The sequence below is a fragment of the Globicephala melas genome, chromosome 11 (genome assembly GCF_963455315.2).
Source record: "Globicephala melas chromosome 11, mGloMel1.2, whole genome shotgun sequence".
NCBI classification, from domain to species: domain Eukaryota; kingdom Metazoa; phylum Chordata; class Mammalia; order Artiodactyla; family Delphinidae; genus Globicephala; species Globicephala melas.
The window spans coordinates 74,731,100-74,748,383 of NC_083324.2; the positions used below are offsets into that span (position 1 = coordinate 74,731,100).

The following is a 17,284-nucleotide window of genomic DNA, read 5'->3' on the forward strand; positions in this document are numbered from 1 at the left end:
TGGCCAGGAGCGGAGTACAGATTGCACTGGGCTTTCAGGCTGCCGCTCCCCGTGCAGTGAAAAGTCACTGGGGATTTTGACGTTTCAAGGACAGGACTGCCGCGATGTGACTTACATGGAACAGGATCACTCTGGCCGTTGTGAAAAGAATAAACTAAAAGGGGCACAGGCAGAAGTGGAGCAACCAGTTCAGAGGCCATGGCAATGATCCAGCAGGGAGGTGACAGTGCCTTGGGGCCAGGGTGGTGGCTGTGGAAATGAGGGCAAATGGTGGCCTTCTGCATCTATTTTGAAGGTAGTGCTGATTGGATTGGCTAATGGCTTGAATATGGGGTGAGAAAGCAGGAAAGGAGTGAAGGATGATGCTAAAGTTTTGCTCGGAGCAGCAGGAAGACCAGAGGGGCCATTTTCTGCGCTGGGCAATTGATGTGAACAGCACGGTTCGGGATTCAGGCTTTCACATCTTAAGTGGGAGGTGCCTCTTGGACATCTGGGTCCATCAGGCAGGTGGGAGGCTATCTGTATGTTGAGTTCGGCTCCAGGCTGGGTAGATGCACTTGGGAATTAGCAGAAGATAGATGGCATTTAAAGCCATGGGTCACCCAGGGAAGGGGTGTATGAGGGTAGAAAAGAGGGTTGAGTCCTGAGCCCCGGGGCTCTCCATTATTCAGAGGAGGTGGGGTCCAAGAGGAGGAAATAGCCAAGGAGCTGGAGAAGGAACAGCCAGAGAGGTGGGAGGAGAGCAAGAGAGGGTGGAGTCCAGGAAGCCGAAGGAAGTGTTTCAGGAAGAAGGGAACCAAGGGACCCAGTAGGCCATAGAGGAAAACTCAGAACCGAACAATGCAGTGAGAATCGTGCTGTCAGACTACGTGGAAAAGAGGCCAGATTGGGGCTAAAACATTGCTACCATATTTTAGAGGTGCTAAAACATCTAAATGCACTTTTTAAAAACTGAAATAAAGTTGATTTACAGTGTTCCAGGTATACAGCAAAGTGATTCAGATATAGGTAGATTGATATATAGATAGATAGGTATTCTTTTTCAGATTCTTTTCCCTTATAGGTTATTACAAGATATTGAATATAGTTCCCTGTGCTATACAGTAGTAGGTCCTTGTTGGTTATCTATTTTATATACAGTAGTATGTACCTGTTAATCCCAAATTCCCAGTTCATCCCTCCCCCACTCCTTCCCCCTTTGGTAACCACAAATTTGTTCTCCAAATCTGTGAGTCTAATTGTTTTGTAGATAAGTTCATTTGTATCAGCGTTTTAGATTCCACACATAAGTGATATATATGTTTTTAACCAATGCCTTTCCGTAGCTTGGTTGCAGTGTGCTTTTTTCCTTAGTGGTGTATAAAATAATGGTGCGTCTTAGATTTGACGAAATATAGTGAGAACTATTATTTTTTTAATTTATAAACTTGAACTCGCCTAATTTTTACAATCTGACATACCATCAACAACCTAATACGACAAATTCTGTTCATACGCTGCAAGGGTAACGACCAATTACTCGTGAAGAACAATCAACAGAATTAGAGAAATTCCTCCTTCTCTGCAAAATCTGCTTACATAATACCTGACCAGGTTGATTCAAGGACACTTATTTGTAAGGATTTTCTTTTCTACTTGTATTTTAGCCCTACGTGGGGAAAATGCTTATGTGTTTTTCAGTATCCCAAACAGCTTAAATTCAAAAGCTGTTCGATAAATTAGAGAAAAAAATATACATTTAAAACATAAACACCTGTCCTCTAAAGCCTAGAGGAAGAAGCCATTGGTGGGTGGGCCTGGGGAGGACAACAGGCTTCCAAGGGCAAAGGCCACACCTTTCTTTTTTTTTTTTTTTTTTAGTGCTTTATTTTTATTTTTTTACATCTTTATTGGAGTATAATTGCTTTACAATGGTGTGTTAGTTTCTGCTTTATACCAAAGTGAATCAGTTATACATATACATATGTTCCCATATCTCTTCCCTCTTGCATCTCCCTCCCACAATCCCTATCCCACCCCTCCAGGGGGTCACAAAGCACCTAGCTGATCTCCCTGTGCTATGCGGCTGCTTCCCACTAGCTATCTACCTTACGTTTGGTAGTGTATATATGTCCATGCCTCTCTCCCGCTTTGTCACAGCTTACCCTTCCCCCTCCCCATATCCTCAAGTCCATTCTCTAGTAGGTCTGTGTCTTTATTCCTGTCTTACCTCTAGGTTCTTTGTGACATTTTTTTTTCTTAAATTCCATATATATGTGTTAGCATACGGTATTTGTCTTTCTCTTTCTGACTTACTTCACTCTGTATGACAGACTCTAGACTCTGTGCACGAGATAATGCTTTTGAGGCTGTCGCAATAAGAGGCTTTTCTACTGCAGTGGTTGTGTGTGCTTTATAATTCTCAAACATCTTAGAGGTTCAACCGAAAGGTGCCGTCGGCTGGAAGTAGCATTACCGGAAGCAAAGGTGGCAAAGACCGGGGTTGGGGAGCGCGGGATGGAGACCAGCCCGCCTGTTCCTGCCTGCTCCCAGAAAATGACTGCGGCCCTGGGGCAGAGCAAGGGCACAGCAACCTCTTAACTGGAATAATCTGCTCCCTTCAGCCCGGCTTCCCGGTGTTTACATGTCAAGTCTACTTCCCGTAGGAAATTTGGGCTGACAGACAGGATGACTGTCTAGAATTTGGAGTCCAGGAGCCTTTTGGCAAAGGGAGGAGGGTTTCTTCGGTTGCAGCTGCTGCTGCCTGGGGCTGAGAAAACTACCACCAAGTTCAACAGATGTGAGTTCCAATTAGCACGACTCCATCACCTCTGACTTATCTGAAACAGCCTTTATGTTTTCAAACAGCCCTCAGAGCCTTCAGCCATTGGGTATCTGGCTTTAGAATTTTTCCATTTCAAGCAATCCAAGAAAACAGTGAAAAGTAGGAAATCGGGGTGACTTCTATGGAGGAAAACTCATCATGGGTGACAATTTTTCAGTTGTTTTATTTCAGAACAAGCTGGGTTTTGCTAAGGGAAATAAATTTTTCTTGATTGAGCACAATTTTAAAAAATCAACCATAGAAACTAGAAATTTCTAACATTGGAAAAATTAAAATTCAGATTCCAAGAACCAGAAAAATAAATCCAGATTCTAAGAATCAAGGGGCAGTGTCCAGAGTCAGATCAGTGCCTGGGTTTAAAGCCTAGCACTGCCCTTTTGTAGCTGTGCGACCTCGGGCAAGTGATTCTCTGTACCTGAGTTTTCCCACCTGTAAAATGGCAATGATAGTGGCCTACCTCATATGGTTAAGAAAATTAAGTTAATATTTATAAAAAATGCTTAGAACAGGATATGGCATTCAGTAAGCACGATACAAGTCTTTGTTAAAGAAAAGTAGACAATGAAAACTTAATGGTAGCAGAAACCTTTCTTATAAGGTTAGAAAATTATATTAGTAAGTCACGGTTTATTCCATCTTTTGCACCCCAAAATCACCTCAAGATCTTGCCTATGTGGGTGGTAGCAAACACTCCCTAATCTCACTTTAGAAAAATGTAAAGTGGAAAAGTACTTATTATTGAATTCCTAATGCACTTCATTCGTTCTTCATTTCTCAACACTGCTTATAGTGGTTTTAATAATTCAGGCAAAATGTTATGTCATTCCTGAAACCTGACTGAAGAGTATATTGATGTTGTTCCAATGCATCCAAGGCACAGATGTCAGTTACTCAGCATCTGTCCCTAACCAACCCCTGCAACTTCGAGGAAATATTTATAAGAGACACACAATCACAATTCCGCTCTTACAATTCCATGGCATCTTCCTGCTTCCCCTCGAAAGAGGATGAAGTCTGCAGAATTGCAAAACTGAGGGATGGTTTTCCTTCATAAGCCCCAATAATAACCGCTTCTCCCACATGGGGCCAATCCTAAAGAAGGAAGCAGTTTTTCTCAGCCTATTGCTGGGATTCGTAAGGAACCAGAATTCTGGGAGGAAAGGAAGCATTTATTCTCAGCCTATTGTTGGGATTTGTAGGGACCCAGAACTGAGAACATGGTCGTTACTGAGTAAAACCTAAAGACCACAGAGATGGGAGGGGATGTGCATCTGCTTGTTTGCTGGATAAGGCAGGATGATGTCCTGTTTTGCTTTGCTTGAGCAGTGAGTTGTGGATGGGGGAAAGGATGGAAGAAATAAAAAATATATTACCAGAAACTCAAGATCTAAAATAGAGCTCAGTGCCAGGACAATATCTGAACCTTTTAAGTAAGTGCACTAGGCCAGTTCTGTCCTGTTCCTTAAGCAGCATCGTTTTCCCCAAGAACAGTCTTTAGGTACAGATTGGGACGTCAAAGTTATGCAAAAACATGGATGGACCTAGAGATGCTCATACTAAGTGAAGCAAGTCACACAGAGAAAGACAAATACCGTATAATATCACTTACATGTGAAATCTAAAAAAATGATACAAATGAACTAATGAACTTATTTATGAAACAGAAACAAACTCACAGACATAGAAAACAAAGTTATGGTTACCAAAGGGGAAAGGGTGAGGGAGGGATAAATTAGGAGTTTGGGTTTAACAGATACAGACTACTATAGGACCTAATGTATAGCACAGGGAACTATATTCAATACCTTATAATAACCTATAATGGAAAAGAATCTAAGAAAGAATATAGATAGATAGGTAGATAGATAGATAGATATAACCAAATCACTTTGCTGTACCAGAAACTAACAAAACATTGTAAATCAACTATACTCCAATTTTAAAAAATTTTTAATTTAAAAATTTAAAAAAAAGAAATAGCATCTTAGTATCTCGTTCTACAGAATGAGCCCTTTGCCTTTTTGCTGCTGCTGCAGGTACAAAACGGTCTGCTTGAGAAAACATCCACCAGCTACCTTCACAATCCCTCCTGCAGTCCACTGAAAGGAGACGCTGTCTTTATATAACACGCGCTTTAAGAAACTACACAGGGAAGGATTACTGTCCCCGTCAAATGCTTCCGATCTCCCTAAGATCCAGGACTATGAATGTGCCCATCAGGAACTAAGTGCAGTTTAAACAAGGTAAGTCCAATTCCTTTGTCTCTCACCCTTTTTTCCCCTCATTTTTCTTCATAGCCTGAAGTCTGGAAGAAAAAGGGAATGTGACTGAAGAGAGACATTGTCCGTTTTTTGCTCCCTTTCTCACTATCCAGAACCTCCTCCGCAAGTATTTCAGGGCAATTTCCACACCTCACCTGCTTTCCAAACTTCCCCTCAAAATCCCAAGGGCAACGGGGCTGCTGGGAACCCAATTTCATACTCATCACAAATAGTTACAGGTCACAAATAGGAAGAGAGAGAAGTGGGGAAGGCAGAAGGGAGGAGAGGAACAAAGGAAGGAAAGTCAATAGCAAGGACCCATATTAGAAACGGCACCGAGAGAACGGCACTGGCTCCCGTTCTCAAGCCATCTCTGTCCTTAACTGGGACAGGACCACACTGCTCTGTATGATCCATAATCCTAATGAAGTGAATGAGGTGACTGTTTTAAGATCACTTGAGACTTTCTCAGTGCAATGGACGGTCAGTGCGTACACAAGGAGTGTCACTCTCCTTACTTTGGTGCTTTTTGTTTCCAAAGCGATCAGACAAAAAAAATATTGTTTTCCATGTAACTTCCCAAATAACATGAACCCACATTAAGCTTTAAGTTGAACATTTTGGAACCCCACTTGCCCCATTATGCTTGGGTTATGTTATCAAAAGAACTAAAATTTTTAAAAACGACAAAAAGGGACTTCCCTGGTGGCACAATGGTTAGGAGCCTTCCTGCCAATGCAGGGGACATGGGTTCGAGCCCTGGTCCGGGAAGATCTCACATGCCTCAGAGCAACTAAGCCTGTGTGTCACAACTACTGAGCCTGCACTCTAGAGCCTGCAAGCCACAACTACAGAGCCCGTGGGTCACAACTACTGAAGCCCACACGCCTACAGCCCGTGCTTCCAACAAGAGAAGCCATCGCAATGAGAAGCCCGCGCACTGCAACAAAGAGTAGCCCCTGCTCGCCGCAACTAGAGAAAGCCCGCGCGCAGCAACAAAGACCCAACATAGCCAAAAAGAAAAAGACAAAAACATGGCACATTAAGCATTAACAATAGACTTACATCTTGATGATACTTGGACCTAGTAATAAACTCTTAAATAAATTCTGAATGGACATTCAATTCCTGCTGCTGAAAAGGACGTATTACAGGAAACCACAGTACAGTCCCAATCTACCAACAGAAAATTGCTATGACTCTAGAAAGGAAGGAAACATACAAAATGCCACAGCCCCTCAGTCTCCCATCCTCCTGGCCACATAAGGTCTCGTCATGTGTTTCCAACACTAGGATTCCATGGAAGTAGGGAGGCAGTTTTGTGGAGTTCAGCTTTAAAACCGTAAACCCATGGAAGGCAGAGAAGGATGAGTGGAACCAAAAGAGGCTCTTGTTGGTGAGAAAGATGGGAACCACTGGGCTGGCTTCACAGTGCTGGGGGTCTCCAAGGCATTCAGGAGCACGGCACCATCTGCTTAAGGCGGGTAAGGGTTAAGTGAGGTCCTACACGACCTCTTATACAGAATACACAGGACTAGGTGATTTTATCCCCACCCTCGTCCTCTTGAACAATTCAGTGTGAAATGGACAAGGACCAGAAAACGATCTTATTATACAGGATTATCTGCTGCCCAGAACTCACTGCAATCAGATCAACACGGTATTGTTTCCAGAGGCCTCTCTGAGCACCTGGAATGGTTTTTCTGAAACAGAACCTCTCTTTGTTATGGGATTTTACCTGGGTGTACCTTTGAGAATAGCAATTTGGAAACAGACCTTCCTTAAAAAAACACCTTAAACATAAACTTCCCAATGCAAAATCCCGGGGAAAAAGGTTCAACTACTGGAAGAGATAATAACATCTGAGCGAGACGACTGCGATTTAGTTGGAGAAGTGTATTGCTGAAATACTGCTTTCTCGGAAGGTAGGCTCAGGTTTTGTTTAATTTAGCACTTCCATTCCTTCTACAAAATAGGATTGCTTCAAGGACACAGACATAGTAGTTTACAAGGTTACAGTGGCCATAAGAATGCCTAAGATCATGGTATTAAATTGCTTTCTGCTGCTGGACCAGATTTACTTCTACAACTCCCTGTGTTCTCAAGAATTCCGAAAACTGCACTGCAAGAGAGTTTAGAACTATAGCTGACCATAATCTAATCTATAAATCCAGCTACTAAAGCAATGGAGTCGTTTCTTTAATAAAGTGAGGGCTTCCCTGGTGGCGCAGTGGTTAAGAATCCGCCTGCCAATGCAGGGGACACGGGTTCGATCCCTGGTCCGGGAAGATCCCACGTGCCCTGAGGCACCTAAGCCCGTGCGCGCCACAGCTACTGAGCCTGTGGTCTAGAGCCCTCAAGCCACAACTACTGAGCCCGCGTGCTGCAAATACTAAAGCCTGTGTGCCTGGAGCCTGTGCTCTGCAACAGGAGAAGACACCACAGTGAGAAGCCCGCACACCGCAACGAAGAGTAGTCCTGGCTCGCCACAACTAGAGAAAGCCCGCGTGCAGCCACGAAGACTCACGCAGCCAAAAATAAAATAAATAAATAAATAAATTTATTAAAAAATAAAATGAATAATGAGAGGAGAGTTCCAAATATGTACATAATTAAGCACAATGTGAACATTGTTTTCTGCTAATTAGATATATTAGAACAAGTGTTCTGCCTGGCCACCTTAAAGGACAGTTTAATGAAATATAGGATCCTAGGCAGGACCCTATACCAGAGGAAAAAGTATGCTGTTTATCAAGGGCCTTACTGGGTCAACTGACAACTATGGAATATGGACAGCAAATTAAAATATTGCATCCATGTTACATTTCCTGAAGCCGAAAACTGTGCTGGTTTTTTAAGAGAATATCCTTATTGTTAGGAAATACATACTGAAGAATCTAGGCATAAATGGTCATAAAATGGTTCAGAAAAATTATTTTATGTCTGTATATAGGTGCATATACATGCTATATATTGTGTACTATGGAACATTATATAACATTATATATAACACAGATTATTCTACATGGCACATTTTATAATATAAAATTTATATTTTTATAGAAAGAGAGCAAATGATAATGCAAAAGGGCGAAATGTTAACAATAGGTCAATCTGGGCACAGGTATATAGATATTCTTTGTACTATTTTGGTTAATTTTTCCATACGTTTGAGATTATATCCAAATAAAAATTTTTTATTAAAAAGGAGGAAGAATTGGAGCCTCCCTTGCCCAGATGGTTGCCTGCAAAGGGTTGTTTTATTCAAGTCTGTATAGGCTCATCCCAAGTCGGAGGTTCACCCCAGTCTGACTTTCACTTGGTTTGATCGTTCATATAAATTAGCAAAAAGAAGCAAAATGAGTTGTTCTTTTAAACTTTCTCTACATTTCTGATTACAAAAGTAGCATGTACTTACCATAGAAAATTTGGGGAAAAGACAGAAAACTAATAAAGAAGGAAAAAAATCCACATAAATCTCACCAAATCCCACCAAACTGGAAGAAACATCGTCATTCTGGCATATTTCCTTCAGTCTTTATTCCTAAATTTTAAGAGAACTAGGATAATATTCTATAAAGTGTGTAGTGGGGAGCTTTTTTTTTTTCCCATTCTTTAACCTAGTATAAACATTTTCCTATGTCATGGGTAAAAAGTAAAAAACTTCATAATAAAATCTTCAGTGTCAACATAATATTCTACTATATAGATATGCCATAATTTACATAGCCATTTCCCTAAAACCAGCCCTTTGAGTATTTCCAGTTTTTATTTATTATAAATAATGCTGAATTAAAAGTTCAAGATCTTTGTGCTTAAATTTTTTTTTAAATATTTCTGGTTTATATCTTTATGATAGATTCACAAAAATAGAATTGCTGGGTCAAAGAGTATAAACATTTTTAAGACTCAATACAAAAGGCCAAACCACCTTTTAGGAAGTTAAGCTTACCCCTTTACCTTTTTTTTGTTTGTTTTTTGGTACGTGGGCCTCTCACTGCTGTGGCCTCTCCCGTTGCGGAGCACAGGCTCCGGACGCGCAGGCTCAGCGGCCATGGCTCACGGGCCCAGCCGCTCCACGGCCATGTGGGATCTTCCCGGACCAGGGCACGAACCCGCGTCCCCTGCATCGGCAGGCGGACTCTCAACCACTGTGCAACCAGGGAAGCCCACCCCTTTATCTTTAAGGAAAACGATCCCAAATGGGATTATCAAAACTTTGAGCTGAAATATCATTTAATATTAAAGAAATGGAAGTTACTGCCACAGTCTGAAAACTGTAGTCTTCAGATCACACTTAGCTGCTAGGACAAGTTCTATAAGCTATTTTTTGCCCTCAAAAGAGGAAGAAATGAAATATTCCAGCCTATATCCACACACACTGACAACTAGGAAAAAGATACAGGGCCCAGCCTCAGATGATAACCGATATACTAAGCTTTGAGTGTCTAAAACCCAAAAGACCTTTCGATCTTCCTGATAGAAATGCGATCCTAAAAATATAAGGGGGAAAAAGTACATGTGAGAAAAGTGATAGGAACCTAAAAGCAAGGCTCAAATTCAACAAGGCAAATTTAAGACAAGTTGTTTTTTTCCTCCCTCAATTTTCTGAGCAGTCCCCTGTGAAGACGCAAGGGCTCCAAAGTCAGGAGACATGGATTCAGTCCCATCTGTCCCGAACAAAAGACTCCCCTGGGTCAACGCAGCCAAACCTCTCTGAACTTGATTCCCTCACTTGTTAAATGATGAGGTTGAACAAAGTCCCTAAAGGTCACTCGCACGTCTCTGATGCCAAAACACTGTCCTCTAACTGTGCCATGGGGACAGGTGACAGAGGAGTTATTCTCTCTGAACGTTATTATGTCGAATGCTGACCACCTCCTTTTTCGGAACACGACTGAGATCCAACAGCACTTGGTATTCAAAGGAGATTCCAGAAACGTTGCATTTCCCATTCCTTCCGCCCACAGGGACTAGGCAGGGAGAGGCGGGGGATCTGGAAGCAAGGGGGAAAGGTGGGAGGCTTACCGTGGCCATTGCAGTAGTAGACCCACTTCTCCCGGTTCTGGGTGGGGGCCATGGATTTCTTGAGCCCCGCCTTTTCCACAATGGTGCTGGGATCCTGCCGGGGCCCCTTCTTCAGCGTCCTCGAGCTTTTCCGGATGCTGCACACCACTATCACCACAAGCACCAGCAGCAGGAAAAGCACGATCATCCAAGGCAGATGCTCATTGATGTCAAAGTGCTTGTGTGGGTTCTGCCTGGGATGGCCCCTCTTGAGGCCTTTGATGGGCGTGCTGGACTTCTCGCCCCCGGTGGCCTCCATGGACGGCAGCAGCTTCAGGATGTGTCTGTGGTGGGGGCCTTGCTGGTGGTTGACTACCTGGAGGTTTGGGAGGGTCTTGTTCGTACCTTCCTCCCCCTTCGCTGAGCTTGTGTTCTCAGGGACTGTCCCTTCCTGGATGCCACTCGGCACCTTTGGTCTAACAGAGGCAGAAGAGTTGGATTCTGTTGAGTTCACGCCTAGAAAAAAGAGTAAGGAGGGGGGAAGAGCTTTTCTATATGTGGGGCTCTATACATTCCCTCCTCTTCCTAGACATCTCCAAACCAGGCCAGATAATCCAAGAAAAGACGACCTTTGGAGCTTAAGAATAAACGTCATTGTACATTTTCATAAAGACCCTGACAGCACCTTTATGGAGAAGGTGAAAACTCAGCTTAACAGCTAAACTCACTTCCTCATGTCAAAACCAAGGGCATCCTCAGGGATCCAGTGTCTGAGCTTCACAGCAGCTTCTGTGCTGCACATACTGAGTCAACCCTTAATTGTTTTGATTATTCAGAAAACTAGTTCCAATTGAATTCCTTTGTCCTTTAGTTTCGTTATTGCTACTCTCCCACCAGTTGGCTATTTCACGGTGCAGTGGTAAAGTGGAGACTATGACTAAAATAAAGAAAAGAGCTCGAACTCCAATCTAAGTCTGACTAGTGAAAGGTTCGGTGAGACAGGTCAGTGAATAAAATCAGGGCAGGACTTGCTTAGTATGTGCTGGTGATAAGAGGAACAAGATTTGGGCAGGCAGCTCCGTGGACTGCTTTCGGAGAAGCTTCCACAAGCATTCTCTATTAAGGAGTGAAAGCCTGGGAATTCGAGTCCCAAGAGACAGGACCTGGCCTGAATCAACCCCTGAGGAAACCTGGGCAGGTCATGGGATCTCTCTGAGGTTGTTACTTCATTTCAACTGGCGGTTGTGAGAAGGCCCTCCTTATGGAGTCATCAGGAAGGTCAAACGTAACCACACGTGAGAGTCTGCTGGAAAGCACAGCTCACACTGGCTGTCATCTCATGAAAATTAAATTTAATCAAAAAGGACATGAAAATAAAAACAATGTTATTCTTGCCTGAGGTTCAAAATGAGTTCTGAGGAAAACTGGGATACACTTAATGGAGGACATAAAGTCCTTTGAAAAAAAGAAATTCTTTTCTAGATGTGAACGCTAGTTACCTTCAATGTGACACGGATGTGCTTGTTTCCTGAAGCTTCTGCCTTACTTTCCTTTTCTGGCCCACCTCAGATCCAACATTCATCCCTCCCTTCCAGATGTCATGGTATTTTTCTCCCCTCCTCCTTCTGACCTTCAGGCTGTGTCTCCCCAGCATTGACTGGGTGTTGGAAAACCTTTCATGTAGAAGGGACCTTAAAACAGCTAAATCACTCATTTATGGTGTCATACGATTGACAAGTTTGCAGCCAAGGCCTGGAGAAGTTCAGTGACTTCCATAAGGCCACACGCTGACCTCGTTTCTCTCAGTTTTTATTTTCTAGCTTGATGTCACCTAGTTCTCAGATACTTGCTCTCCCCAATAGATAACTTCTGAGTCTCAATATTTCTAACAGGTCCAAAGAAGCTAGACTTTAAATAGCCACAAAACGCAAGCCCTTTCTTCAAGGGGTGACTTTGGAATAGACCAGATGGAGAAAATATCCTGGGTCCAAGCCCATTCTCGGTACCTCCACGGGGCACAAAGCCTTCCTCACATACATAACTCATGAGTTAAGTTACCTTTGGGAACATAAGTGGAGGAAGGGACTTCGTGGGGTTCCATGTGCTCAGGGCGGGAAGGGCTGATGGTGCCAGGGGAAGGAGGGGTGGTGCTGGAGAGGGGCGGGAGCGTGCCACAGACGTTGTCTGCCTCCTTGGTCCCCAGCCTGATCACCACCAGGTTCTGACTCAGACAGTCTGTGTACGCTCTGCATCTCATCACACTGGAAGGCACATCAGAGAAGGTCCCCCGAGCACACTGCTTACACCGCACGTCCTCCATCTCCGTCCCCTTCTTCCGCACCCCCCAACCCACAGGGCACACCGTGTGGGGGGCGCAGGTAGCATTTGACTGGAACATGCCAGGTGGGCAAGTGCATTCTCGGTCAGTCAAGGCAGCACAAGGTAATTTCTCAATCATCGGCCGGGGGCACGGCTGACTACACTCGTGGCATTTCTCAATGCCGTTCTCGTGTCTGGTAAAGGTCCCCGTGGGGCAGCTGCTGCAGACACGCAGGCTTGTGTTGGTACAGTGCTCAGACACATAGGTTCCTGCCGGACACTTGTCGCAGGTAAGCACCTGGCCGGTGACACGGTCGACATGGTGGTATTTGCCAATGAGACTTGGGGCCTTCTGTTCCGGCTGAGCCCTGGTGGTACTGAGGAATCCAAGCTGAAAGAAGGAAAAAGCAGGTGGGGGGACAAAAACCAAGAAGGTGTTACACGGGAAGAGGAGGAGAAAGGATGGAAGAATCCCAACCCCACCATCATCATCATTCCCATGAAAGGTCTGACCCGTTCTGTACCCTTTTAACACTGCGGCTGCAACATAACAGAGAGAGAAACAGACTCCAGTTCCGTATGGGGGCCTGATCTCCTGGCTGTGAAGCTTTGGTTTTGTTGCCTGACCTTTGCCTCAGCTTCCTTTTCTTCCATCTGTAAAATGAAGTTGACAGTACCTCTCGAACTGATTGTAAAATCAATGGAGAATATGAATGTGAAAGCACTTTGGGACTCGCATTAAAAACGCTACACAGAAGTCAAAATCCTAATGCAAGAGGAAAATAACTTGCTGAATAGTGTCCTCCTTCTATGACCCAGAGGTTGCGTGGCCATTTCTTGATACCAGGACAAGTCAGCTGAGAAGCAGCGCGGCAAATATTTGAGCTGCTACTTCCCTAACAGGTGACCCGGTTGGAGTTGACCAATAGACAAAGGTAAATGTTTTTTGTTTGTATTTTGTAAAACAGAGGCAGGCCCTTGGCATTCTTAACGAGCTTTAAATAACAGAATTAATGTTTTTAGATGCACATCCTGTTTGTTGAGCCTCTGAAGGCCACAGTCAACCTGCAGCCGCCTAGGAGCCCAAGCACAAAGCTTGGGGAGGAGGACAGTCAAGTTCAAAAACAGTATTTAAGGGACTTCCCTGGTGGCACAGTGGTTAAGAATCTGCCTGCCAATGCAGGGGACACGGGTTTGAGCCCTGGTCTGGGAAGAACCCACACGGCGCGGAGCAACTAAGCCCATGTGCCACAACTACTGAGCCTGCGCGCCACAACTACTGAGCTCATGTGCTGCAACTACTGAAGCCCACGCGCCTAGAGCCCGTGCTCCGCAACAAGAAAAGCCACTGCAATGAGAAGCCCATGTACTGCAACAAAGTGCAGCCCGCTTGCCACAACTAGGGAAAGCCCACACGTAGCAACAAAGACCCCATGCAGCCAAAAATAAATAAATTATTTTTAAAAAACCAAAACAAAACAGTATTTAAGAATGTTCCCTATAAAATGTAAAGACAAATTTAGATGATACCGAAAATCTGATGTTAGGGAAAACACCTGCATCGAGAGACACAGTCACTGAGAAAAGTTCAGGAGAACAGGAGCCAGAAAACCCGAAGCTGGCTCTCCCTGATCAAGATCCTTACTTCTCTCCTTGATACAGAGGCAGGGAAACTAAATCAGAGCTTCAGACAAAGACTCGGGCCTCAAACGCAGCATCAAAATTACCTGAGAAGTTTTTTAAAAGTCCACATCCCCAGCCCATCACCTGGTATCATGTGGATCTGCAGTGTGGCCAGGAATCTGTTTTGCTTTGGTTTGGTTTGCTTGTTAAGCTTTCCAAGTGATTCTCATCCCCAACTAAGTTTTAGACCCCCTGAACCACGACGGGCCTCCTGGGGCTCTAATCACCTATGATTCTGAGACAGCTCAGTCCCACGGTCAGAGCCCTTCCCTCTGCCTCTCACCCAACCTGGCACTTTTTACTGTTTTAATATTACTCTTTTTTCATGATTCTTTTTATAACAAAAATAAACATTCTTGTCACAATTTTAATAATTATGAAATAGAGTGAAATGTTTAAGTCTTTGCTCAAATCCACCCATTCCCCAGAGAAATGCACTGTTCATTCTGGTGTGTACCATTCCAGACCGTTTTCTGAGCATTTACACATAAAACACACATACATGCTTTCAGCTGGCCAGTTCAGCTACTTTGGGTTTGGGTTTGGCTTACGTATAGAAAGGGGACAGGCCACACCCACTATTCTGTGACTTGCTTTCGTTCACCTTCTAATACTGCATCACCGAAATCTTTCCCTGTCTGAACACATAGGTACTTCCTTCTCTATAACGGTCAAGCTCTCTTCAACAGTATGGCTATACCTTTGAACATGCGCGTGGTAAAGAATAGAGATACTTCCTACTAAGGACACGTAGACTGCTTCTCTGTCCATGTGTCAGTGTACGCATGTGTCTTTCTATAATCCGTATTCGCCTCCTTCCCTTCCCACACAACACCCCAGTTTCCCTCTTCTTTCCTTCTCATCCCAAACGACAGCTACAACTATGCTGCCCTCAGTCTTTCGAGAACCCCTTTCTTCAAGGACCAAAGAACTAGGAACCTCTCACTCCTTCCCCTCTTTATTACTATGAATTTACTAGATACGTATTTTCAGCCTACGAGAGCACCAGACCTGAAATACGAAGAATACCTGGGCAAAGATTTAGAGAACGGAGGACTTGTGTTCTTGTCCAGACTCTGCCTTAAGATCAACTGGACCCGGTTTTACATGCTTGTAAAATTATCAGGTTGGACTAGGTTGTATTCAACTCTAACCTCTTCAAGGTGTCTGTGATCGTTTATCAAGTTCCACCTTCTCTATGAAGCCTTTACAACCATTCCTAGACACCCAGATGCCAAGCCGATGAGCAAATTCTTCAACACATTTCCTGCTTCTTCTGTTCATCGTGTTGGTGCCTAACGGACATATTGCCTTGTAATGTTAGTTGACGGCTTCCTCAGTGTACATACTTATCTTCCCATAATGATTATAAGCAGCCCGAGGCCAGGGTCAACCACGTAGATTGCATTTCCTTCCTTGCTCAACCACCTGTGACGAAGATCATGGAAATGATAAACAACGTATCCTCTGAGCCAAGGGTCAGCAAGCTACATGCCCCCTGTTCCTGTAAATGAGTGTTATGGGAACCTCGGCATTCATTCAGGTACTGTCTATGGCTGCTTTCGTGTTATTCACAGCAGAGTTGGAGAGTTGCAATAGAGACCATATGGCTGCAAACTTAAAGTATTTACTATCTGGCTCTTTACAGGAAAGGAAAAAAAAAAAAAAAAAAGAAGAAGCCTGCCAATACCTGTGCTCAGCCGTCAAAAGAAATGTCAAAAAATTCAGGGACCAGGAGCTCACTCACAGAAACACTCATACCTCCTCGGAGAGTCCAGCAGAGTATGGAGTTCGTGGCTTCCTTTCTTGACACCCATTGCAACGGACACGCCAAATCTGATCCTTCCACCTCCTGCTTAAAACTCTCAATGGCTCCCCACATGACTTACGATGGAATGCAAAACCTTTACCAGAGTTAGGGCTTACTTGGAAATGCCATCCCTGCCCTCCCCTCCCCAACTTAAAACTGGTCTCATATTCTCCCCTCATATACATTTTTTTAGGCTAATAAATGTTTTATTTTTTTTAATTTATTTTATTGAAATATAGTTGACTTACTATATTGTGTTGTGTTAATTTCTGCTGTCCAGCAAAGTGACTCAGTTATACATATATATACATCCTTTTCCATATTCTTTTCCAGTATGGTTTATCACAGGATATTGAATACAGTTCCCTGTGCTATGCAGTAAGACCTTGTTGTTTATCCATCCCCTCATCCCTGTTTTTCCTATACGACTACCTTTATTTTGTACACATTCATCTGCTTAGTGTTGTCTTCCCCTCTGGACCACAAGCTCCATGAGGATAAGAATAGACTCTGTTACATTCTGATGCTCTCCAAGTCCTTGAGGACAGTACCCAATGTGTGGTGTAACTGGCGAGGGTTTGTTGGCTAAATGAATGAATGGCTTTGCAGACCGTAAGTAATTAGAAGCATCAAAGTAGAAGGTGGGGATGGAAGAGGTTGCTGGGCATGAGCACGGATATAAAGGCAAGTGAGAGAAAACCAAAATGCCTCCACCACGTAGCCATCATCACTCAAGAGATAAAGCAGGTTGGCACCTTTCGGTGGAAAGGCAAATAGTTTCGCCTCCAAAGCCCCTGAGGATATCACTCTGTTTTAACAGAACCAAAGCTGGCTTATAAGAATTATGCTTTGTGTGGTGCTTAAGATGACAAGCAAATGTAACGAAGAATTTAAAATACCTCCCCTTCATTTCATAAAAAGATTACACTAACTTGGTGCTTGGAATTATAAGCAGTGTAATGAGATTATTCTCCGCAAGTCACCTATGTCCCATCTTAGCTTCAACTTTAGTTATTTGAAAAATTTCATGTACTTAGGACACTTATTTCACCACCAATCATGGTTAAATGAGCAAATATCAGTGTACCACCCCAAACTGTACAGGATATGGGAGCACTGTAAATACTTATGAAGTGATTAAAAGGGAAAACCCAAGACAAAGCAAATTTCAAAGGAGGGAAGAGGTAGCTCTAAAACGACCAGCTATAAAGGCCTCCACACTCACCTTGGTGATACACATCACACCTGTCCTGTTATATCGCTTCTACTCTAGGGCACAGAGATGGACCCAAGAAGCACCAGCTGTGCTGATACATGTCAGAATACTGATGCCTATTTCTCTAACAATTCTTATCCCGTGACGTCGTCCTTCAAACAAAT

The 17,284-nt window shown here is 43.6% G+C and overlaps 1 protein-coding gene across 1 annotated transcript in view; it reads right to left on the reverse strand.

Annotated features, from left to right (window-relative positions):
* The window catches only part of TNFRSF21 (TNF receptor superfamily member 21), a 66,569-nt gene that overhangs the window by 35,018 nt on the left and 14,267 nt on the right, over window positions 1-17,284 (reverse strand). Inside the window, exons 2-3 of the mRNA XM_030870523.3 lie at window positions 12,151-12,802; window positions 10,114-10,608 (exon numbers count right to left, since the gene is read on the reverse strand). Coding sequence (XP_030726383.2) covers window positions 10,114-10,608; window positions 12,151-12,802 — 1,147 coding nt within the window. The remainder of the gene's footprint in view (window positions 1-10,113; window positions 10,609-12,150; window positions 12,803-17,284) is intronic.